At 37.2% G+C, this 26,866-nt stretch overlaps 1 protein-coding gene across 4 annotated transcripts in view; it reads right to left on the minus strand.

Annotated features, from left to right (window-relative positions):
• The window catches only part of BABAM2 (BRISC and BRCA1 A complex member 2), a 450,608-nt gene that overhangs the window by 344,496 nt on the left and 79,246 nt on the right, over positions 1-26,866 (minus strand). For all 4 annotated transcript variants that reach the window (XM_082357625.1, XM_082357623.1, XM_082357624.1 and 1 more), the window contains exon 4: positions 15,555-15,649. In XM_082357625.1, the coding sequence (XP_082213751.1) occupies positions 15,555-15,649 (95 nt within the window). The remainder of the gene's footprint in view (positions 1-15,554; positions 15,650-26,866) is intronic.

Raw genomic sequence — 26,866 nt, forward strand, 5'->3', positions numbered from 1 at the left:
GTTATTGTAATATTAAGTAATATTATAATCACCAACTATTAGGTATTAAGAATTCACAAATTATTTCCATTTCACTTAAGTGAAGTTCCTCGTTTTCGATGAAAAACAAACTTGAAAGTAAAGAAAAAGGACTGGTTTGAGATACACTTTTTATGTTCCTGGGGATGCACTAACCATCAGGGACAGGGCAAAAGAACAGAAGCCAGTTTTAAAAGATTCTTCAGACGAATTCATCATGTCAAAGGAAAAATGCTTACAATAATATGTAAGGTAAAAGAATATATATTGAAAACTGTAAAGGACATGTATGCGTGTGACAAAGACAGAGAAAAATACTGAGAGTAAATCCACTAAAATGTTAATAATACTCATCTCTAAACTGTGGGATTAAGGATTTGTTTTTATTGGTACTTATCTGTATTTTATATGTTGTTAATAATAAAAATACCCTGTTATAATTTTAAAATCCAACTCTTTGAGAAGGGTGCTGGAGAGGAAAAAAGGTGATAAAGAGAGGATGACAGAGATGACCAACCAAAGACAATGAATAATCTTCAAAACTGATCATCAAGTAACTCCTCTGAATAAGCAGTTTTTGAACTGAAATGCTTCACACGCACGCAGTTCAGTACCTCATTTTCCCAAAAGCATTTTTACAAATTCACTTGAGTAAATCAGAACTGGCAATATATGCTAAATGTTATATTTGCCATTAGATTTCAAAAAATAACTTGGTTTGCCTTTTTTTCATTTGTCTTATAAGAGTGAACATTTTTTTTGGTATTTATTTTTGTTTAACATCTTTATTGGAGTATAATTGCCTGACAGTGGTATGTTAGTTTCTGCTTTATAACGAAGTGAATCAGCTATACATATACATATACATATATCCCCATATCTCCTCCCTCTTGCATCTCCCTCCCATCCTCCCTATCCCACCCCTCTAGGTGGTCACAAAGCACCGAGCTGACCTCCCTGTGCTATGGGGTTGCTTCCCATTAGCTATCTATTTTACATTTGGTAGTATACATAAGTCCATGCCACTCTTTCACTTCGTCCCAGCTTACCCTTCCCCCTCCCCATCTCCTCAAGTCCATTCTCTACGTCTGCATCTTTATTCCTGTCCTGCCCCTAGGTTCTTTAGAATCATTTTTTTTTAATATTCCATATATATGTGTTAGCATACGGTATTTGTTTTTCTCTTTCTGACTTACTTCAAGAGTGAACATTTTAAATGTACCTTGTTTGTACTTACAAGATGTTGTTTTTCTACAACTGTGCTTTTAAAAGCCTTGTTTGTAACACATGCCTTCAAAATGATATGTGTGTATGCATATGTGTATACATTAATACTCATCTTATTCCACAGTTGGTTATGGTAGCAACACCTTTGAAAAAATAGATGAACTCATAAATCATCATTCCTAGACCAGGGGCCTTCCACTGTCTCCCCTAAGGAGGTACATTTTACAAAGAATAACAATATCAGCATATTTCCTACCTCATAAAATGTTTCCATGGCTGATAAGTAAAAATAGATAATGGTGGAAATACAGAGTTTTTAACTCATCAGCACATAAACCAAGTTTGCATCGAAATTTCTCATAATTTTCTCATATTCACTTGGATCATACATTGATGCATCCTTTGAATCCAAGCTGCATTCAGATCAAGAGAACCAGAGATGCCATCTCTAAATAATGTTTACCCTTATTTCTTTCCACCTTAGGAAAATCTATTGGAACTTAAAATCTAGGTTTTCGGGCTTCCATGGTGGCGCAGTGGTTGAGAATCTGCCTGCCAATGCAGGGGACACGGGTTCGAGCCCTGGTCTGGGAAGATGCCACATGCCGCAGAGCAGCTGGGCCCGTGAACCACAATTACTGAGCCTGCGCGTCTGGAGCCTGTGCTCCGCAACAAGAGAGGCCGCGATAGTGAGAGGCCCACGCACCACGATGAGGAGTGGCCCCCGCTTGCCACAACTAGAGAAAGCCCTCGCACAGAAACAAAGACCCAACACAGCCATAAATAAATAAATAAATAAATAAATAAATTTTAAAAAAATCTAGGTTTTCGTAAGAAAGGAAGAAGTACACTGTTTTTTGGCATTTTAATAATTTTTATTAATGTTATTGAAATTTTATTAACATTAAGTATTTTTATTATTAATAATGATTTTTCTTAATTCTGTATTCTTGCCAACATAGGAAGTGGTATTTATGGCCCACTAAGGTTTTGTACTTTTGCTTTGTTTGTTTTGTTTTGTTTTTTAATTGGAGTATAGTTGCTTTACAATATTGTGTTAGTTTATACTGTACAGCAAAGTGAATCAGCTATAGGTATACATATATCCCCTCTTTTTTGGATTTCCTTCTCATTTAGGTCACCACAGAGCACTGAGTAGAGTTCCCTGTGCTGTACAGTAGGTTCTCATTAGTCATCTATTTTATACATAGTATCAATAGTGTATATAAGTCAGTAAAGGGCAAAACTATATGTAGGACAACTGACTTATGCTTCCAGATCAGATGGAGTGGCTTTGTATAAACCAGCAGTCTCAGTAAGAACAACCAGAAAGCCAGATAGTTGAAGGTATTTGACGTCTGCTGAAGCAATGAGAACTGGAGGGGCTGAGAATTCAGAAAGGAGAGAGCATCAGGGAGAGGTATCCCTGGGACATTTGCAAATTCTGGGCACAGGAAGGAGGCTGAGAAACCAGGCTTTGCACAGCACAAAGTTGCTGCTGGACTCAGAAAAATCATCAGAACAGAGTCTTGAGAGACCTCAAACATGCAGCCAGTTCCCCTCAAGACATCTGATAAATTCTGGGGCAGCCCAAGGGCAAGAAGCTAAAAATTAAGCAACCACTTCTGAAAAGCAGAGCAGAGTTACCAGCAGGCTTAACAAGACAAAATTTAGAATATGAGATCTCTCAGGGAGATCCATGAGATCCATGCTGTGCAGGTGTTCAAATAATTTGATAAATAACATGGTGTCTATTTTAAAATATTTTATTGGCCAAAGCACTTAAAAGGGTCTAAGAACAGTGGCCACTCCAGACTCTTGGTTAAAAACCCTGAAGAGCTCTACTTCAGGAACAGTAGTAAAGCAAAGGTAGACGTACCCTTACCAAAGCCATAAACCAGCCTCAACCCAGCAGAGTCCCTGTCTGGATTAAGGTGATCGGTCAACGTGTATCTGCCTGTGAGAGGGGACAATGAACTTTCTCTCTAGAAGAAAAGAGCATCACCTGGAGCCTCTATTGTTTTTGAACTGGAATGTCTGACATCCACTCAAAACAACTAGAAACACCAAATACAGAATCATATCACTGATAAAGAAAAAAAGCAGGCAAAACAAAGAGACCCAAGAATATTTCAGATATTGGAATTGGTTCATAAGGACTTGAAAATAAATACAATTAGTATGTACAAGAAAATGGAGAAAACTATAGATGAAAAGCTAAATTCACTAAAGAACGTATAGAAAAGAACCAAATGGAATTGCAGAATTGAAGAATATATTACCTGAAATTAAGAGCTCTTTAGATGGGTTTAACAGCAAATTAGACACAGCAGAAAAAATAAACTGGAAGGTAAGTTTGGTGTTACATAGTTGTGCTGGTTATTCCCTTATTGCCTCTCATCTCCCAAATCTACTCTTCTTTGTCCTGCTTATGAAACTGGAACTGGGCCCTGTAAACATGTTTCCTCTGTCAGCTGGTGCAATGTTTAGCTTGTCAATAGAAAGTGATGGAGGGACGGTGCAAGGCGTGACAGAAAGGGAGCTTCTTACCCTGGCTCTAGTGCACTTTTCAGAGCTGCACCTATGGTGCAGCTGCTAGAGGCACACAGGAGACCCAGCAGTGCTCACCCTCCAGCCCGTTTAACTGGCACCTAGCCCATTTCTACTTGCCAGCCTTGGCCTACCAGAACCCCCAAGTGAGGGTCTCCATCATCCAGGGGGCTGTAGCCACACCCTCTCCAACAAGGAGGTCAGAGTCTCAGCCTTGGGGGGTTGCAGGGAGCCATGAGTAAAGGGTCTTCCCAGTTTGTTCCTTTTGGGGCATTCTTCCTCTACCCTCCTCAAATTACTGATATGGTTTCTGTCTCCTGACTGAACGCTGACTGACAAAATGGTCAAGTTTCATTTTAAGTGTACCCTGTTTGTACTTTCAAGATGTTCTGTTTTTCTACAACTGTATTTTTAAAGACTTATTTATAACACATACCATCAAAATTATGTGTGTATGCACATGTGTATATATTAACAGTCCTCCCCTTAATCCTCTACACAACGTGAGCCAGTGAGTCTGCCCTTCAGTATACGCCCATCAGAAATGCACACATATGTCCAATGAGACATGCAGAATATTCATAATAGCACTATTCACAACAGCAAAAAAAAAATGTAAATAATCCAAACGTTGATCAACACTAGAATGGATAAATGAACCGTGGTACGCTCACACAGGGAAACACTATGAGCAACGAGCAGGCAACAACAACAGCTACACAGGTAAAGCTCCCAAATAAATGCTGAGTGAAAGAAGTCAGGCACACAAGTACATGCTGTTTGATTCCATTTGCAGAAAGATCAAAAAGAGGCAAATTAATAATGGTGAGAAAGTCAGCACAGTGTTTACTCTTGGGCAAGGTGGTCACAGTGATGGGAGAGGGCATGAGTGGGGCTTCTGGAAGCTGGATATGTTCTGTTTCTTGATCTGGGTGCCGATTACATAATGTCTTTACTTTCTGGAAATTCGCCATGCTAGGTAGTTACGATTTGTACACTCTTCTCTAGGCATGTTATTCTTCAATAAGTTACATAAAATGTGTATTATTTATAAACAACCAAATAATATGTTTCTAAGTCCTTGACACTTACTATCCATGGATCTGATAAACTGCTCCTCCTCCATGTCCCCCCAGCACCGTGTGCACATACCTCTATTTCCTGCTCGTATCACCCAAGGCTGCAATTCTGTTCACTTATTTGTCTTGAGCATTACGACCAGCTTGAGGGTGAAGGATGAGTCTTTTATAGGCCTCAACTGAGGCATTAAACAGATATTTGAAAAATGCAGAGCGTTCTATTTTATAATATGTTAATGGCCGTGGCAATGGTAGTGTCGAGGAACAGCAGCACCACACATCTGGATGGCATTTGTGAACAATGGGCCATGCAGTCTATCTCAGCTTAGTGCTTTCTTCACATATATTTCAAGTATCTTTCATGTACACAGGATACGGACACTATTTTCCATGGACACATTCAAAAGATGTCTTTCTTTAGGTAACACAGAGAAGAGCAGGGAAGGAGAAGCAACAAGGTGTGAGCACACTACTCTTTCTACACTTACATTCCACAAGCAGAACAGAGTCAGTGAAATAATTACACAACCAGTGGGTAGTACCTGCAGTAGCGTTAGGTTCCCTACCCTGAAGATGCTTGTCGCAAACACAAAATCGTCGTCACCTTCTTCAAACTAGGAAGTCAGATATCAGTGGTTTCTAACCATGCTATAATTGCAACATGTTCTTCTCATTTAAATATATGATCCACCCTTCCTCCTTTATGCAATTTTATTTTAAATTAAAGTGAATTATCACTATTACTTTGGGGGGAAAGAATTTCACAATACCCTCTAAGGCAGCTGAACACACCACACGGTGTTACAAAAGCGAGGCTGAAAAAATCACAGCTTCAGAGTTTCTGTTAACTGATTTTTATCCTACAAGTTTCTCAAAAATTGAATCTCTTTCTTCTAGTTTGAAATTTTCATTTAAGACATTTTCTAGTCTTGGAAACCAACAAGTCCCTTAAGGATGCAGAACCTTAAAGGCAAACTGTTCATCTAACAGATACACACTGCGCACCTCTATGCACCAGGTACCCTTCTAGACACTAGGATACAGCAGTGAAGAAAACAAATTCCATTCTCTCAAGAAGCTTCCAATCCAGTGAATAAACAAAGGTGATCATGTATCCCAGTTTACCTGGGACTGTCCCGTCTTAGCAGGGAACATACTAAATCCCAGAAAATCCCTCACTCCGGGACAAACAGGGCAGTTGGTCACCTTAGCAGAAACAGATACCTAATAAATAAGCAGCCCCAAATTTATCAAATGGTGATAAAGTGCAGTGAAGAAAATAAAGCAGGATAATGATGAGAAAGTAATGGGGAGAGCGTTACTACTATTTTGCATAGGGATGTCAGGGCAGGCCTCTCTTACATAATGACATTTGAAGATAGGAGGAGAACAAGCCATTCAGATAACTGGGAGAAGAAGGTTCCAGGCAGAAGGGAATGAAACTGGTAAATAGCAAATAAAAAGTTTCTAAGGAGGTCCTCAGACTTTTGGAGGAATAGCAAGGAGGCCTGTGTGGCTGGAAAAGAGTGAGCACGGAATAGAATGGAAGGAGAAGCAATTATAACCGCTAGAGCAGACCCATCACTTACAGTTCAGCACAAGTTCCAACTTCTTTCTGATGATTTAAATCCTGCAGTTCCAAACCATGATAATTTTCCCTTTTTCTTTTTTTTTTTTAATTTTTATTTATTTATTTATGGCTGTGTTGGGTCTTCGTTTCTGTGCGAGGGCTTTCTCTAGTTGTGGCAAGTGGGGGCCACTCTTAATCGCGGTGCGCGGGCCTCTCACTATCGCGGCCTCTCTTGCTGCGGAGCACAGGCTCCAGACGCGCAGGCTCAGCAGCTGTGGCTCATGGGGCCCAGCTGCTCCGTGGCATGTGGGATCTTCCCAGACCAGGGCTCGAACCCGTGTCCCCTGCATTGGCAGGCAGATTCTCAACCACTGCGCCACCAGGGAAGCCCCCTTTTTCATTTTAATGGAGCCTCTGTCTTAATTTAGTGATCATCCTCTCCTCTCATATTATATAATATATGTGAAAACACTATGTAATTATCCCACAGCACTTCTTGGTATCAAGTATTCCAGCACTGAAGTATATACACCTATGGCCATTTGTTTTCATGTATCTATGTCTCCCTAAAATTTAGCCTCCTTGAGGTCAAATTCCATATAACACAGTGTTGGACACACAGTGTGTAATCAATAAATACCCACAGATAGGATTTTCCCCAATTTGTCTGTTGTTGATTTTTATGCTTTTTCATTAGTAAAGGAGGGCATCAATAAGTCAGTCTCTTAGTTACAATATGACAGATGAAACAGTATGGCAAACACATAAGACAGAACAGAGTGAAAGCAAAGTCACTGACAAATTCACTTATAGGGCAGGGACAGCTCTTTAATCAGCATATGCTTCAGACTTGAGGCTCAAAGCAAAAGTGCAAACAGCAAAAAGCTCTACAAACAACCTCTCCAACCAAGAATCAACTCTTCTTAAGTGTCCCTGAAAAATACTTCTAAGCACAGATTAACTGGATGATTATCATGTTATTGTTGTATTAAAAACTTTCCACCACCAGCCCCAAACCGAATTAACTGCTCCCTCTGCCATGTACTATGTTGTATTCACATGATTTTCTCATATTGTCTATTAAATAAAGTAGTGTGCTAACCCTGCTAACCAGAGAACACTATATATCTAGAGTATATATATATATAGAGAGAGAGAGAGTATAGTATAGAGTATATCTAGAGTATAGTTCAGGCTTTTTTTTTTTTTTAATTGAAGTACAGTGATTTACAAGTTGTGTTAATTTCTACTGTATAGTGAAGTGACTCAGTTATACATATATATATTCTTTTCAATATTCTTTTCCATTATGATTTATCACAGGATATTGAGTACAGTTCCTTGTGTTATACAGCAGGATGTTGCTGTTTTTCCATCCTATGTATAATAGTTTGCATCTGCTAATCCCAAACTCCTAATTCTTCCCTTCCCCCCATACCCTCCTTGGCAACCACAAGTCTGTTCTCTATGTCTATGGGTCTGTTTCTGTTTCATAGATATGTCCATTTGTGTCATAGTTTAGATTCCACATATAAGTGATATCATATGGTATTTGTCTTTCTCTTTCTGACTTACTTTACTTAGTATGATAATCTCTAGGTCCATCCATGTTGCTGCAAATGGCATTATTTCATTCTTTTTAATGCCTGGGTAATATTCCTATATATATATTCCACATCTTCTTTACCCATTCATCTGTTGACTGATATTCAGGTTGTTTCCATGTCTTGGTTATTGTAAATACTGCTGCTATGAACATAGGGGTGCAAGTATCTTTCCAAATTATAGTTTTGTCTGCATATATGCCCAGGAATGGGATTGCTGGTTCATATGGTGTAGAGTTCAGGCTTTATCTCCATTGCTTAGGCCTTAGGTCATAACTTTCAATTAATATTACCTTACATGGTTTGGTGAATAAATTATTAGCATATATAATGTAGAGCAATGAGGCAAATTTTTAAGAAATCTACTACAATTTATGAATGTTGATCTTAAAAGAAGCTCCCAGACATACTGTAAGCTAATTGCAATGCTGCTTCCATTTCTATCTTATGAAACACTTTAAGTTGAGTTTAAGAGATCAAAGGAAAAGCAATATCAGTATTTTATGACCACATCTCAATATCAAAATATGTAATCACCCAGCTTCCACAACAAACTGATTTACATCAAAAAAGTAGAAAAAGATGAAGAACATAATTCTGTAAAGAGATTTCTGCTCAATAGAAAGAAAAACTTTATGTTAAAAGTTAGAGCTGTAAGGTTGCTGGATACAAGATCAATATACAAAAATCAATTGTTTCTGTATAGTATCAATGTGAAACTGAAAATGAAATTAAAAACAAGTTTATTTACAAAAACAATAAAGTTCTTAGGAATAAATTTAACAAAACGAGTGTAAAACCTGTACTCTGAAAATTACAAAATTAAAAGATATTAACGAAAGACTTAAAAATGTTAAGGCATTTCATGTTCCTGGATTAGAAGACTTAATGTTGTTAAAATAGAAATAATCTCTAGCTGGATATACAGATTAAATGCAATCTCTTCCAAAATCCCAGCTGGATTCCTTGCAGAAATTGACAAGCTGATCCTAAAATTAATGTGGAAATGAGAGCAACCCACTAGTCAAAGCAATCTTGGAAAAGAAGAACAAAATTCAAAAACTCATACTTCCCAATTTCAAAACTTATTACAAAGTCACAGAAAGCAAGACAGTGTGGTACGGGTATACATATTGAGAATTCAGAAACAAACCCACACATTTATAGTCAATTGAGTTTCAGAATGCCAAGAATGCCAAAACAATTCAATAAGGAAAAGATAGTCTTTCCAATAAACTGTGCTTGGGGCATCTGTATCTCCACTTGTAAAACAATAAAGCAAGGCCCCTACCTCACAGTAAGAGCAAAAATTATTAAACTTGGACTAGACAATGGTTTCTTAGATATGAAACCAGAAGCACAAACAACAAAAGAAAAAAGACAACTTGGACTTCCTAAAAATTAAAAATTTTTGCCCTTCAAACAATACTATCTAGAAAGTGAAAAAATCCACAGAATGGGAGAAAATTTTGTAAGTCATATATCTTGATAAAGAACTTGTACCCAGAATATATAAAGAACACTTACACCTCAACAATAAAAAGACAAATAACCCAATTTAAAAATGGGCAAAGGATTTGAATAGACATTTCTACAAAGAAGATAAATAAATGGCCAATTAACAAAGAAAAAGATGCATAACATCATTAGCCATCAGGGAAATGCAAACCAAAAACCACAATGAGATAACCACTTCATACCCACTAGGATGGGTCTAATCATAAAGATAGATAACAATAAGTGTTAGTGAGAATGTGAAGAAACTGGAACACTTATACACCACTAATGGGGATGTAAAATGGTACAGACACTTTGGAAAACAGTCAGGGAGTTCCTCAAAAAGTTAAACATAGTGTTACCATTTGACCCTGTAATTCCACTCCTATATATCCAAAAGGACTAAAAATATGTCCACACAACAGCAGTATTTATAATACCCAAAATGTGGAAACAACCCAAATGTTCATCAACTGACAAAAGTACAAATAAAATGTGGTACATGTATACAATAGAATATTACTTGGCAACAAAAAATGATGTAGTGATACATGTTACACTGAAGACAGTATGCTAAGTGAAAGAAGTCAGTCACAAAGGACCATATATTATATGATTCCATTTATATGAAATATCCAGAATAGGCAAATAAACAGACAGAAATATACATTAGTTACTGCTGAGAGTGAACACAGGTGGGGGTGGGGAGGATACGGAAGTGACTGCTAATGGGTCTGGAATTTCTTTTAGAGGTGATGACAATGTTCTAAATTTGACTGTGGTGATAGTTGCACAACTAAAAACCACTGAAATTAATCAAGACAGTATGGTACTGGCACAAAAACAGAAATATAGATCAATGGAACAGGATAGAAAGCCCAGAGATAAACCCATACACATATGGTCACCTTATATTTGATAAAGGAGGCAAGAGTATACAATGGAGAAAAGACAGCCTCTTCAACAAGTGGTGCTGGGAAAACTGGACAGCTACATGTAAAAGAATGAAATTAGAACACTCCCTAACACCATACACAAAAATAAACTCAAAATGGATTAAAGACCAAAATGTAAGGCCAGACACTATAAAACTCTTAGAGGAAAACATAGGCAGAACACTCTATGACATAAATCACAGCAAGATCCTTTTTGACTTACCTTCTACAGAAATGGAAATAAAAACAAAAATAAACAAATGGGACCTAATGAAACTTAAAAGCTTTTGCACAGCAAAGGAAACCATAAACAAGACAAAAAGACAACCCTCAGAATGGGAGAAAATACTTGCAAATGAAGCAACTGACAAAGGATTAATCTCCAAAATATACAAGCAGCTCATGCAGCTCAATATCAAAAAAACAACCCAATCCAAAAATGAGAAGACCTGAATAGACATTTCTCCAAAGATACAGAGATTACCAACAAACACATGAAAGGATGCTCAACATCACTAATCATTAGAGGAATGCAAATCAAAACTACAATGAGGTACCACCTCATACCAGTCAGAATGGCCATCATCAAAAAATCTACACACAATAAATGCTGGAGAGGGTGTGGAGAAAAGGGAACCCTCTTGCACTGTTGGTGGGAATGGAAATTGATACAGCCACTATGGAGAACAGTATGGAGGTTCCTTAAAAAACTAAAAATAGAACTACCATATGACCCAGCAATCCCACTACTGGGCATATACCCTGAGAAAACCATAATTCAAAAAGAGTCATGTACCATAATGTCCATTGCAGCTCTATTTACAATAGTCAGGACGTGGAAGCAACCTAAGTGTACATCAACAGATGAATGGATAAAGAAGATGTGGCACATATATACAATGGAATATTACTCAGCCATAAAAAGAAACGAAACTGAGTTATTTGTAGTGAGGTGGATGGACCTAGAGTCTGTCATACAGAGTGAAGTAAGTCAGAAACAGAAAAACAAATACCATATGCTAACACATATATATGGAATCTAAAGAAAAAAAAAAGGTTCTGAAGAACCTAGGGGCAGGACAGGAATAAAGACGCAGACGTAGAGAATGGACTTGAGGACACGGGGAGGGGGAAGCGTAAGCTGGGACGAAGTGAGAGAGTGGCATGGACATATATACACTACCAAATGTAAAACAGATAGCTAGTGGGAAGCAGCACATAGCACAGGGAGAGCAGCTCGGTGCTTTGTGTCCACCTAGAGGGGTGGGATAGGGAGGGTGGGAGGGAGACGCAAGAGGGAGGAGATATGGGGATATATGTATATGTCTAGCTAATTCACTTTGTTATAAAGCAGAAACTAACACACCATTGTAAAGCAATCATACTCCAATAAAGATGTTAAAAAAAAAAACACTGAATTATACACTTTAAATAGGTGAATTGTATGGCATATAAATTATGTCTCAATAAAGAAGTTATTTTAAAAAAATCAGAGCTATTCCCAAAATGGAAAATGATACCTCACTGGAAATAATGTCAAGCAAAGGCAAATGGCCTTCTATTGGAGATATTACTGTAAGAGATGGATTCAATTAGTGGTTCCCAATAGCAGTTCACAGACTAACACATAAAAATCACCCAGGGAACTTAATGACTCTGTGGCTCCCTAAAGCATCTATCTAATTCAGTATGTCCAGTGAGGTTCAAAAATTTGTATTTTTAACAGGCTTCCTAAATTATTCTAGCAAAACAAGTGTAAAACAAAACAAGTGTAAAACCAGAAGTGGGACCAACTGTACCATTAAGATCCTAACAATAATTTTATGATTCCCTGATATCTATGAGATACCTATCTCTAGATCTGGTATCTATCTAGTACTTTCCATTCAGCTGAGAATCTCAAAGTCCATAATGAAATTCACCTTCCTGAATGAAGAGTCTGAGTTTAGAAAAAAGTGGCTTCATCAGATGGATTAGAGCACCTCATATATTTTTATTAACCTTATGTGTATCCTTTAAGCTACTTCAAACCGTTCTTTGCAAAGATACAGGGCACCCTCCAGAGCTGTGTAGACCTCACCCAGCTAGTGCAGGGTGTATCCTGGTTGCTTATCTAGGCTTGTCCAGCTGACTGGTCCATAAAGAAGCACTGGGTAACCTGCCTGAGGCCTTAGATAAACTATAGCTAAAGAGAGGTGTTCCCCTAGATTTGTAATCTTTCTTTTAGATATAGTGCTTTATTTTTTTGGCTGTTCTTTTTCAGCTAATTTCTCAAAAACATTTATGATAACTTCACTCAAAACTAAACATCAGGGGACTTCCCTGGTGGCGCAGTGGTTAAGACTCCAGGGGGCCCAGGTTCCATCCCTGGTCAGGGAACTAGATCCTACATGCATGCCACAACTAGGAGTTCGTATGCCACAGCTAGGGAGCCTGTGTGCTGCAACTAAGGGGTCAGTGAGCCACAACTAAGAAGCCCACGAGCCGCAACTGGGGAGCCCACCTGCCGCAACTAAGACCCGGTGCAACCAAATAAATAAATAAATAAAAATAAAATAAAATATGCACCATTAAATAAATAAATAAGAAGAAGTTTACACTTATAAAAAAAGAAAAAAAACAACTAAACATCAGAAGAGTGAAGTTATAATATCAACTCCAACACAACAATATGGTCGATTTCCCAGATGAATGGATAAAGAAGATGTGGCACATATATACAATAGAATATTACTCCACCATAAAAAGAAACGAAATTGAGTTATTTGTAGTGAGGTGGATGGACCTAGAGACTGTCATACAGAGTGAAGTAAGTCAGAAACAGAAAAACAAATACTGTATGGTAACACAAATATATATGGAATCTAAAAAAAAAAAAAACGGTTCTGAAGAACCTAGGGGCAGGACAGGAATAAAGACACAGACGTAGAGAATGGACTTGAGGACACGGGGACGGGGAAGGGTAAGCTGGGACGAAGTGAGAGGGTGGCATGGACATATATACACTACCAAATGTAAAATAGATAGCTAGTGGGAAGTAGCCACATAGCACAGGGAGATCACCTCGGTGCTTTGTGTCCACCTAGAGGGGTGGGATAGGGAGGATGGGAGGGAGATGCAAGAGGGAGGAGATATGGGGATATATGTATACATATAGCTGATTCACTTTGTCATACAGCAGAAACTAACACAACATCGTAAAGCAATTATACTCCAATAAAGATGTTAAAAAAATAAAATAAAATAAATCTAGGTCGATTTCCTGAATATTAAAACAGAAAAGTGGAATAAGATAAAACTTAAGGTCCTTTCTAGCTTTTAAAGTCTATACTCTCACCAAAATAAATAGAGAGATAGACAGATAGATAGAAAGATACCGTCTATACTCACAATCCTTGCTAATATTGAAGATGTGCCTTGTAAATTTTAAAGGCAATTCCAAAAAGAGAAATTGTAAACATATATTTCTTATCCTTTCCATCATAGTGTTCCCTCTTGCATCATGCTAGCTCGAAGCCCCTTCCCCCCCACAGATTTTTACAACAGTCCTCAATCTCTCTTAATCCATTATACAGACCACACTGCTGTTAGATAATTCTCCAAGTATCATTTCCTTCAGTGGCTCTTAACCTAGCATTCAATGCATTCCACAATCTTATCCCAAGTTATCTTTCTAACCTTTTCTAGCCCTTCCTTATATTAACTTACTCTTCAGCAAACCTGTCAAGTACCTTCTTCTACAATATATTATACATATCATTTGTTTATGTCATTCCCCTTACTTGAAATACTCTGTGCCACACTCCCCACTTTTGTTCCATTCTTCAAGTATTATTATAAGTTTCACCTCCGCAACAAAGCCTTTTCTGACAAGCTTCTTTAAACTTCTGGAGCTCTTAGCCTGTAATATATCTTCGGCATTTAGCATATGCTACCTTCCACTGGGCGTATTTAATACAGGACAGATCTGTAGGGGTACTTCTGCCTTATTTTCTCCAGGTAAGGCCTTCAGTTTCAATATGGGGTGAATTTGTAACACAAAGCATCTAAAGGGACCATACTTAAACTACAATGTTTTAAAAAATCAACTAAAGTAACAGTTTATGTGTAATTATTAGAAATTTTGCAACAAACCCATCCTACTCTTGCCAACTGTATTTTTACAGCTGTGTTCCAAAATTTAAGATAATTCTTTAGGTTTGGGTTAGTACTTCCTGTTTAATACTTCCCTTTTAAAAAAGGGAGGGGGGACAAGATTTCAAAGCAAGTCCTCAAACTTTTAATTACAAAACTTCAATGAGACAAAAAAAAATTTCCAAAAAACAAAACTAAGAACATAGTTTTTGAACAATAATAGAACCTCTTATGGTATAGGCATCATAGCAAATTCAAACTTGAGAAGGGAAAGAGAGAGACATTTTGTCTGGTCAGACCTTTTAAATAAAATGGCACATGCTTTTCTCCACTAGCCATGAAAAAAACATTTTTTATACAAACCACATGTGCTCTGACAAGTACTACCACCCTTTTCTCTGCTTTAAATCCAGAAACATTTTACTTCAACTACAAAGTTTTTGGTCTTGCTTAATAAAGAACACTTAATCTGGTCTTTACCCTTCTGATAATAATACTGAGAAAATGCAGATGTAAGTCCAAATTTGCCACTTTCACTTCTATACAAAAAAAGGCCTCCTGAAGAGCCAAGAAACACTCCCCTAACAAGCCCCGTGATGAAGTGTTAGTAAACATTAGAAAATTGATTGCAGGCATGAAATATTAAGTTAAAACAAAGAAAATGTTTTCAACATGTCTCCTTCAGCTGAAGTAAATATATTTTAACCAATATGCTAGAGGTTTTCATTAATTCAAAATAGTCTGAAAGTAAAACTGCAATGAAAAAAAATCTCTTATTATTTTGGCACATAACGAGTTACACTTATTTCATAGGACAGAGAAAAAAGGGGTGGAAAAAATCCATACGTTCAGCAAATGTATCTGTTAAAGAATTATCAAAAGCTAACTTTATTCTCCTTTCAGCAAACAGAGATCATCCAAACAGGCCTGCAGTACTCACATGCAGAGCCGAGGGGTCTGGCAGGAACTCAGCATCTTCTCCAAAGATAAAGTCGGGAGGCAGCTCTGGGTACTGGGCATTGAAAATGATATCCCCTGAAATAAAAGAAAATGTCAGCCCTTCTTATTTCCTTGCAAATGTATGAATGATCTGAGGAGTGCATCAGAAAAACTTCTAAAAGAAGTTTATATTAGTTTAACAAAAATACTGAAAAGCACTTTCAGAAACGAAAGAACTGATATCTTCTTTTAAATTAACATCCACAGCATGCAATCAGAAAGTGTTACCTCCTAATACACTATAAATATAAATACCCATGTAGAAAAGTAGAAGCAATAACATCCAAAGTACATGCAGATTTTGTTAATAGGAAACATTACTGTCCAATCACTGCCTGTTAATTAATAAGCCTTTATCAAGGACTGATTTTCTAAAGATAAAGTCCTTGTCTTGAAGAAATTAAACACACAAACCTTTGGTATAATGGAAAGAACATTTGGCTTGGAGTCCAAAAAGTCAGATTTAAAACCACAGGATCTCCTAATTATTTATTAGTTCAAGTCATTTGGGCAAGTTTTAACTTCTTTAGAGTTCAGTTTCCTCATCAGTAAAAAGAAGATATAATAGTACTGACATCACAGATTTGTTGTGAGGGTAAAAAGAGATAGCATGTCTAGCTAGGTGTCTGGCATATGGTAAGCACTCAACAAGTCAAACAGGAGTACTACTATTGTTAGTAACAGTGTTATTACTATTGAAAGTATTATATTGAAGCATAAGATAAATTACAAAAGCTCCTTGGCAAATTTGTACTATAAGATCTTCTACCTCTCTGTTCCTCTCCTTTCTCCTTCTTTAGCTTCCTTTTTTTTCCCTCTGCTCACCCCAAGAATCAGTCCTCATCATTCCACTAACACCAACAAGCAGATTAGTATATCCACAATCTAACACACATACTGGGTTCTAGTGTACAAGAGTGTGTATACTTGTATACATGCCCACAACCTCTGTACCCATGCACACACATAGTGTTGTATCAGTCCAGTCATTTTTACTGCTCAAACAATAATATCTTCATAGTGACATCTAAATTCAAACATTCAGAATTCAGTTTTCATTTGAGCCTTTCTAACCCTGTGTACTATGTATTTCAACTTCAAACTCAACAAGTCTAAAAACATGCTCATGACTATCCCTTTTCTCACTCCTCTCTTCCCCTAACTGACTTCCCCATTTCTAGGGATGGCACTGCTACTCCTTAGTCACCTATGCTGAAACTTTAATGTCATCTTTGAACTGACCCACACCCTTTATACTCTTAGAAAACAAGTCATCTCAATTTTTTCCCCAAAATGTTTCGCATATGCATATTTCCTACTGCTAACAGCTCAACCCAGGCCCAGATGACTTAGTCCATACAGTTATGCATCCAAAGAACAAAAATTTGAACTCTCCTCTAGGCACTATGCTGGGCATGAAAGATCAAACAAAAAACTCTGTTTTTAAGGACTCAACAGACTAGAAGAATTACTACCATACCCTCTTAAATGGTCTCCCAATACGTCCAGCCCATAATACACACTATCATAAAGTAAATCTTAAAGTACTGCTTTGCCCCAAAACATCCTAGCTCAAAAAATTTCAATGGTTCTCTAATGTCAAATGGAGTAAGAGCAAACTTTTCAAACTGGCATTTAAGGCCTCCAAAACACAATGTTCCTTATTTATCCACCCTTCTCTCTATCTACAAGCCGATACCAATTTTCTATTCCAATCAACATGATCCACTCGCTGACCTCCAAACTATGACACCTAGTTGAAATGCTCTTTCCCCTTGCTCAGTTCTTACTCATCCTGTATGAGCCCTCTTAATTACCTTCTCTTGCATGAAGCCTTCCCTAATAAATCCAGTACACACTGATCATTGTTACTTCTGAAATTCAACAATACTGATTGGTTATGCCATTCAGTGAGTATTTAACTGTAGTCTTATGTTGGTTTCGTAGCTCCATTAATTTTAAAAATTCATAATAAACACATGGTACATGTGAGGCACTATGATACATACCATGTCAATACAAAGATGGTTATCCTCAAGGAGCTTACATTTAGTGAGGGGGACAGAACATATACACTGCAGCACAAATACACAGCAGTACAAAGTAAGTACATATACTTGATCTTCCTAAATATCTTGTAAGCATTCAGAGAATAAATATGCTCTTATACTTATTTCATGTCTTCTCCGACAGGGCAAAGTACAATAGATACAGAATATATTCAAGAAATGCTCAATATATGAAAGAAATTCTGTTCTCTGAATTGGGTATCTAAGTACTGACAAAATCTACAGTACAGAATAGGGCTTCCCTGGTGGTGCAGTGGTTAAGAATCTGCCTGCCAATGCAGGGGACACAGGTTCAAGCCCTGGTCCAGGAAGATCCCACATGCCGCAGAGCAACTAAGCCCGTGCGCCATAACTACTGAGCCTGCATTCTAGAGCCTGCGAGCCACAACTACTGAGCCTGCATGTCACAACTACTGAAGCCCGTGAGCCTACAGCCCGTGCTCCATAACAAGAGAAGCCACCGCAATGAGAAGCCCGCGCGCCGCAATGAAGAGTAGCCCCTGTTCACCACAAATAGAGAAAACCCGCGCGCAGCAACGAACACCCAACGCAGCCAAAAATAAATAAATAAATTTATTTTTTAAAAAAAGAATAAAGTATGGAAGAGTTACTTCTACCACTTTCTGTAGGGAATAAATCTAAACAAGAAAATATACTCTTCAGAAGTTGGGTGTGGAATTAAATTATCAAAAGTAGTACAATCACTACCTCTCCTTCACCCTACCACAATCATTATCCCTGGTTTTAACTATATCTATTACAAATTATAAACTTCCTTCAAGTGTTCTAACTATAAAGCATTACCCCAAGCCAAGACTAAGAGGCAAAGACAATATAAATGTACTGATTATTCATTCTTACTCAACTATACCCATAAGTTAATAGAACAGAGGCATTAAAGTTTTGGAAAAAGCCAAGCTAGAATCTATTGTGCCTTGATGTTCAAAAAATAAATAGCATGCTAAATTCCAATAGAAGAAATTTTATTACTTTTGTTACTACAGGAGGACACAATGCTGGATTTTCAAGTTCTCAAAGGAGCACTGTCAGTAATACATATTTCCAAACCACTAAACATTAGAAATCTGATCCAAGGATATCTACTCTTGCCAATTCTATTCAACACTGTACTGGAGGTTCTAGCCAGGGCAATTAGGCAAGAAAAAGAAATGAATGGCATCTAGATTGGAAAGAAAAACTAAACTTATCTCTATCCACAGATGACATGATCTTGCATATAGAAAACCCTAAAGAATTCACACACACACACACACACACACACACACACACACACACACACACACACAGACACACAAAACTATGAGAACTAATAAACAAGCTTCACAAGGTTGCAAGATACAAGATAGATGTATAAAATCAACTGCTTTTCTATACACTACTAACAAACAATCCAAACATAAAGTTAAGAATATAATTCCATTTACAACAACATCAAAAAGAATGAAATACTTAGGAATAAACTTAACGAAAGAAGTGTTAAGACTTGCACTTTAAAAACTACAAAACATTGTTGAAAGACTTTAAAGAAAGCCTACGTATATGGGAGATGAACAACTCATGTTCATGGATCAGGAGACTTAATATTGTTAAGATGACAATACTATCTAAATTAATCTACAGATTTCATGCAATCCTGCTGGCTTATTTTTTTGCAGAAATTGACAAACCAATCCTAAAAGTCATATGGAAATGCAAGGGATCCACCATGGCCAAAAAGTAATCCTGAAAAAGAGCAAAGTTGAAAGACTCACACTTCCCAATTTCAAAATTTATTACAAAGCCACAGTGATCAAGACAGTGTGGTAACGACATAAGGACAGACATACAGATCAATGGAACAGAATTCAGACTCTGGAAATAAACTTTCATATTTATAGTCAATTGATTTCTGCCAAGGGCGCCAAGACAATTCAGTGCGGCAAAAAGAGTTTTTCATCATTTGACACCCATAAGGATGACTATTAAAGAAAAAAGAGAGAGAGAATATAACAAGTGTTGGCGAGGTTGTGGAGAAACTGGAACCCCTGTGCACCACTGGTGGAAATGTAAAATGATGCAGCTGCTATGGAAAACAATATGGCAGTACCTCAAACATTTAAAAATACAATTACCATATGATCCAGCAATTCTACTCTGGGTATATATTCAAAAGAAGTGAAATCAGTGTTAGTGTCTCAAACAAATATTTTCATACTCAGGTTCACAGCAGCATTATTCACGATAGACTAATGAAAACAACACAAGTGTCCATTGACAGATGAATGGATAAACAAAATGCAGTGTACAAATACAACGGAATATTAATCAGCTTTAAAAAAGGACATTCTGGGACTTCCCTGGCAGACCAGTGGTTAAGACTTCGCCTTCCAATGCAGGGGGTACGGGTTCAATTCCTGGTCAGGGAGCTAAGATCCCACATGCCTTGTGGCCAAAAAACCAAAACATAAAACAGAAGCAATATTGTAACAAATTCAATAAAGACTTTAAAAATGGTCCACACACACACATACACACACACACACACACACACACACACACACACACACACAAATACATTTTGACACATGGTATAATATGGATGAACCTTGAGGACGTTATGGAAAGTGCAATGAGCCAGTCATAAAAAACACAAATACTGTACAAGTTCACTTATATGAGGTACCCAGAGTAGTCAAATTCATAGAGGCAGAAAGGAGAATGGTGGTTAGCAGGAGCTGGGAGAAGGGGAGAATGGGAAGTTGTTCTTTAAAGGGTACAGAGTTTCAGTTTTGTAAGATGAAAAGAGTTATGGAGATTGCACAACAATGTGAATGTACTTAACACTACTGAGATGTTTGTTATATATATTTTACACAATTTTTAAAAAATTTTTAAATAAAAGAGTCTGCTATAGACTGAATGTTTGTGTCCCTTTAAAATTCATATGTTGAAACCTAATCCCCAGTATGACAGTACTTGTAGGTGGGCCTTTGTGGGTGATTAAGTCATAAGGGCAGAGCCCTCATGAATGGGATTAGTGCCCTTATAAAAGAGAACCAAGAGAAGGCCCCTCCCGCTTCTGCCATGCGAGGTTATAACAAAAAGACAGACTGTTTATGAACCAGGAAGAAGACCCTCACCACTGACTCTGCCAGCACCTTCATCTCAGACTTCCCAGCCTCCAGAACTGTGAGAAATAAACATCTGTTGTTTAAGCCACCCAGTGTATGGTAATCTGTTATAGCAGCCTGAACAGACTAAGACAGAGTCTTTTCAACAAATGGTGCTGGGAGAACTGGATAGCCACATGCAAAAGAATGAACTTGAGTCCCAACTCATACCATATACAAAAATTAACTCAAAATGGATCTAAGACCTAAGTGTATGAGCAAAAACTATAAAAATCTTCAAAGAAAACATACGAGTAAATCTTCATAACTAGGCACTGTTTTCTTAGATGATAAATCAAAAGCACAAGCAACAAAAGTAGGTAAACTGGACTTCATAAAAATTTAAAACTTTTGTCCTTCAAAGAACAATACCTAGAAAGTGAAAAGACAACCCACAGAATGGGAAAAAATTTGGATTTAGGATTTGGCAAATCACATATCTGATAAAGGACTCATACCCAGAATATAAAGAACCCTTTTACTTCAACAATAAAAGGCAAACAACCCAATTAAAAATGAGCAAAGGATTTGAATAGACATTTCTCCAAAGAAGATATAGAAATGGTCAATAAATGTATGAAAAGATGCTCAACATCATTTGTCATTAAGGAAATGAAAATCAAAACCACAATAAGATACCACTTCAGACCCACTATGATGGCTACAATCAAAAAGACAAATAATGACAAGTGTTGGTGAGGCTGTGGAGAAACTGGAACCCTCATACAGTGCTGGTGAGAATATAAAACAGTGCCATCACTTTGGAAAACAGTTTGGCAATCCTCAGAATGCTAAACATAGAGTTACTTCAGGACCCACCAATTCCATTCCTAGGTATACACCCAAGAAAAATGGAAACGTATGTCCACACAAAGACTTGCACATGAATGTTTGTAGCAGCATTATTCACAATAGCCAAAAAGAAACAACTCAGTGTTCATCAACTGATAAATGGATAAATAAAATGTGGTATATACATATAATAGAATATTATTCAACTATTAAAAAAAAAAAAAAAGAAGTACTGATATATGCTACAATGTGGATAAACCTTGAAAACTTTATGCTAAGTGAAAACAGCCAGACACAAAAGGCCACATATTGTATGACTGTTGTGTAATTCCACTTCTATGAAATGTCCAGAATATGTAAATCCATAGCGACAGAAAGTAGATTGATGGTTGCCAGGGGCCTGGAAAGGGGGGAGTGGGGAGTTACTGCTAACAAGCACAAAGTTTCTTTTTGTGGAGATGAAAATGTTCTGGAATTTGTGTTGATGGTTGCACAACTTCGTGAATGTATTAAAAACCACTAAATTGTATATTTCAAAGAGTGAATTGCATGGTATGTGAATTATATCTCAATAAAGCCATTGTTTTCTTTAATCTGATGCAAAAATTCATCCCATTTTAATCCAAACTTAAACACAAATAAATTAGAAAGTGTTTACTCAACGGTTATGAGTAAATTATTTTTTATAACTAAAATCATCTTGAAAATGCAATTGGAGAGTTCTCCATTTAAAGAAACTCTGCAATGAGTCCTTTTTAAAAGCAAAGAGTGTTTTTATAAGATGAATACTTACAAAGACCTTTATTTTTCAACAAGTTCCCCAAATGGGTCCTTTTAAAAGAGAGTACTGGGGAGTGTTAATTTTTTTTTAATTTTCATTGATTTGAAAAAATTTTTTAAAGCTGCCAAAATTACTTAAATATGCAATAAATTTTTTAAAGGAAACAATGTATACCAATTATTACACCCTCAACTGAAAGGATCCTTTTAGAGAGAAAGAAAATAGAGATAACCATATTACACATAGTAAAAATATTATACAAGTAATTTTCAAAACAAAGAAATAAATATCTTTCAGAATTTCACACTCTTACATTTCAGAATTTCTCAAAATCTTACTTTCAACCTCAAAGAACTCCTAAAACACTCTACCTTAATACTCTATAGCCTCTTGGGAATAAAATGCAGCAATGTTTCCTTGCTAGGGAGAATGGTCAGTAAATCAGACGAGAACATTTATTAAAAACCCACCATGCACAGATGCACATATTAGATACCTGGGGAGTTATCTAGGAAGTAGAAAACATAGTCCCTGACCTCAAGGCAGAGATGGTGGAAAAAGACCAACACAAATCATGGAGAAGAGCAATAACATCGCATTTCCTTTATTTCACCCTGGAGAAGATGATACAAACACAGAGTACAGATCACTTGGATACTGCTTACTCCAACTTTTCATAAAAAGGAAGAGCAGGCAAGAGAACAAAGAAATAAAAATAGGATCAGAGGTGATATAAGGTGAGGTTAAGAAAGAAACAAACAAAGAAAGAAAAAGTAAAGAAACAAAACACCTAGAATGGCTAGAAGTATAACAAACACGTAACAACAAAATGGCAGTTTCAAGTCTTATTTTTCATGATTCTCTGAAAATTGACAGACTACCACTGTAGGACCAATGGGGCAGGAAAACTTCTCTTTGAAAATACACATCTACAATTCTTCATAGAAATCACAATCGGTGCTAGAAAGTTTTTATTTACATGCTGTGCCTTGGCAGCTGACACTCTTCAGAGCATACCAGCACCATCTCAGGAAGCCCCAATCACCAGGTCCACAGAGCGGGCCACATGTCCTGCTCCCCGGTTACAGAAGGAACACAGCTTGTCCACAAGCTCCTTTCCTTATTCTTATAGTATGGTGCTATTTTGTCTATCTTAAGCTTAAATCACTGCCAGGAAAACACAGTTTCAAAGAAGCAATTCAAATGGTAAATAAGTGGTATTTTGCCAATGATGGAAGAATTATTCCTATCAGTGGCTACATAAAATGATTATTTACTGAAACTCCCAATTATGGGAAGTAAGGGTCAGACAAGAGTCTTGTGGAAATGCTAGGCTGAAGGAGATTTTCAACAGAAAGGCAGGTTTAAGCAACAGTTCTACAAAAGATTTTGGAGAGGTTAACTTATTTCCAAAAGTTAGTTCTAACTCTTGATAGTGTTTCCTTACACTGAAATGCAACCTATCTTTCTCTGAAAATTTCATCTACTGGTTCTTAGGAATTTATGGAACAAGTGCAGTTTCACTTTAATATCAGAGCCCTTCAATTATTTGCAGGCAGTTCTTGAGACCTCTCTTTCAACCCCACCATGAGTCACCTCTTGACCAGGTTAAATATCCCAGTTTCTTTCACTATTCCTCTTATGACTTGGTCTCCATTTCCTTTATCACTGTCTCCTCTCTCTTCTCTGCATGTGTACCAGTTTGTCAACAGTCCTCTTAGAGGGTAATACCCAGAACCAAACACAAGATTCCAGGTGTGCTCTAAAGAACGCAGAATCAAGTAAAAAAAAAATCCATGCCTTCATTTTAGATACTAAACTTCTATTAATAAATACCACTGCAAATTGAAGTCGCTTTTTTGGCAGCCATATCAATGTTAACTCATATTACGCGTCCTATCAACTAAAAGCCCCCAAATTTTACATATACACTAATGCTAAGCCATATATCCCTCATTCTTAACTTGGATACCTGAATTTCGGAAGCCATTTCAGGAGTTTAAATTTATCTCTATTACATTTCAATCTTGTTAGATTCACCTCTCTATTTACAACCCATCAGAATATTCTTAGGTTCTATTCCAATTTAGGGCTGGCACCCTCACTTTCAAGTTATACACAGACTGGCTAACCATGCTTCTGGGAAACTCCCTCTCTGGCAGCCACAGTTCAATTATCAGTACCTCTTGGGTGCAAACATTCAAACAATAATATTTACCCCCAAATACTACAAACCTGCAGCATTGGAGCCAACAGGCTGTTGGGTGGGACTGACAGCAGCCTCCGGGAGGGCTCACGCCAATGAGTCCTCCCCAGAACTGCTGCTGCCATTTTCTTTGTCCCCGCGGTGAGCCACAGCCGCCTCCCCACTTCTGCAGGAGACCCTCCAGTACTAGCAGGATTGTGGTTACGGAGAAGGTAGAGGTGCATACTGCACAGCCTGCCCTGCCCTCAGATACAAAAGCAGCTGGGGCCACCACAGATGTCAGACTTGCATCACCTGTGCTGTCATCAATCGTATCCAGAAGGCTAACTGTACAGCTACCTCTAATGCCGTCTGTGGGGACTGTCTGCCCAGGTTCTACCAAAAGACACGTACTGGAGGCCTGCAGGACCACGAGTGTATCCCATGCACGAAGCAGACCCCCACCTCTGAGGTTCAGTGTGTGTACCCAGTTCTCTTCTACCCTTTCTTCCCCAATCCATTGGGTGACAGCAAGACAGGGTAGTAAAGACTTCCCCTACCCCCTCATACTCCTTCCTATAGGGTAGATTGGCAAGGGAATAGGTTAGATTTGAGTAATAGTTTCACAGTATATTATCTGTGTAACCTTCTATAAATCATTGAAACTCATTGAACCTCATTTCCCTCATCTGAAAAAAATGTAAGACATGAAAATCATCGTTCTTCATACCTTATGGGATGCTGTCTAGTTCTAATGAAATAATAGGTTCGAAAGCGCTTTGTAACTTACAACATTTGTACACGTGTGGATTATTTATTTGAAGTTTATAGGAGTCCCTCATGCTTAGGACTAGTAAAAGGCTGAATGAAGTACTAGGATCTAGTCTATGCCCATATCACTATCCATTTATCTATCATTTTTGTCTATCTACCATCTATATGCCTACTATTTTTTTAATTGATTGATATCTTTTTAAAACATGAAGTATTTCAAATATGTAGAAACATTTTAAATGCAGAAAAATATAAAAATTAAAATCCTCAGTTACACAGCATCAATAATTAATAAATCTTAAAATTTTGCAAAAAAAAACCCTACAAACCTGAACATTCATCACAAGGATATGATGAAGAAACTTATCAAATGCCTCAAACATACACTCTGTTTTCCCCACAAATTCAGAGATACTGCCAATGATTCCATTGTACAGCACATTTTTTTGTCTTAAGAGGTAAAATTTCTTTTCCTATATTAAGAAAAAGAGACTATAAAGAATTATATCTGAGAGTTGTTATAATTTGCATGAAACAGGCCCTCAAAAATTATCTGTAGAGGAAAGGATGAAAGTGGGGGTAGATTAAACTGAGATCATTTAAATTTCCCTCCTTTCCTTATGAGACTTCCTTCTATCAGATTCCTGTCTCTAGACTGAGACCACATGTACTCCTTATTTGCATTTCCAGTATCTAAGCTGCGGTGCGCAACAGAAACATAATACAAGCCATATACATAATTTAAAAATTATTAGTAGCAACTTGAAAAGAGTAAAAAGAAAAGGATGAAATTAAATTTTAAACTATTTTTTAAAATTTTATATACAGTAAAATGTACCTTTTTTGTGTAGAGTTAAATGAGTTTTATCTTATGTGTAGATTCACATGCATAGATTTGTATAAATGCTACCAAAATTAGGATACCCTCCAAAATCTCTTCATGCTATGCCTTTGTTGTTGAACTTTCCCACCATCCCTCATCCTTGGCAACCTCTGATCTGTTCTCTGTCCCTTCAGTTTCACATTTTCCAGAATGTCATATTTAGAATCATATAGTAAGGTATTTAAAATCCAGCCAAATGTATTGATACATTTAAATGCATGTATGAATAGTCTGTTCCTTTCCTTGGCTGACTAGTGTTTCATCGTATGGATGTACCACAGTTTGTTTATCCATTTACCCAATGAAGGACACTTGGGTTATCTCCAGTCTTATAATGCAGCTACAAACATCCATGTACAGGTTTTTGTATGAATACAAAATTTCCATCTCTAGAAAAATGATTATCATTTCTAGTAAATACTTAGGAGTGGAACTGCTAGATCATATGAAAAAGTGTATCTTTAACCTTAAAACAAATTGCCAAACTCTTTTCCAGAATGGCTGTTTCATTTAATAGTCACAGAAACAATGCATGAGAGTTCCAACTGATACACATTCTCACCAACTGATGTGGTCAGTTTGTTGTTCTCATAGTCCTT

The sequence above is a fragment of the Balaenoptera borealis genome, assembly GCF_965194805.1.
Source record: "Balaenoptera borealis genome assembly, chromosome: 15".
Taxonomy (NCBI): Eukaryota; Metazoa; Chordata; class Mammalia; order Artiodactyla; family Balaenopteridae; genus Balaenoptera; species Balaenoptera borealis.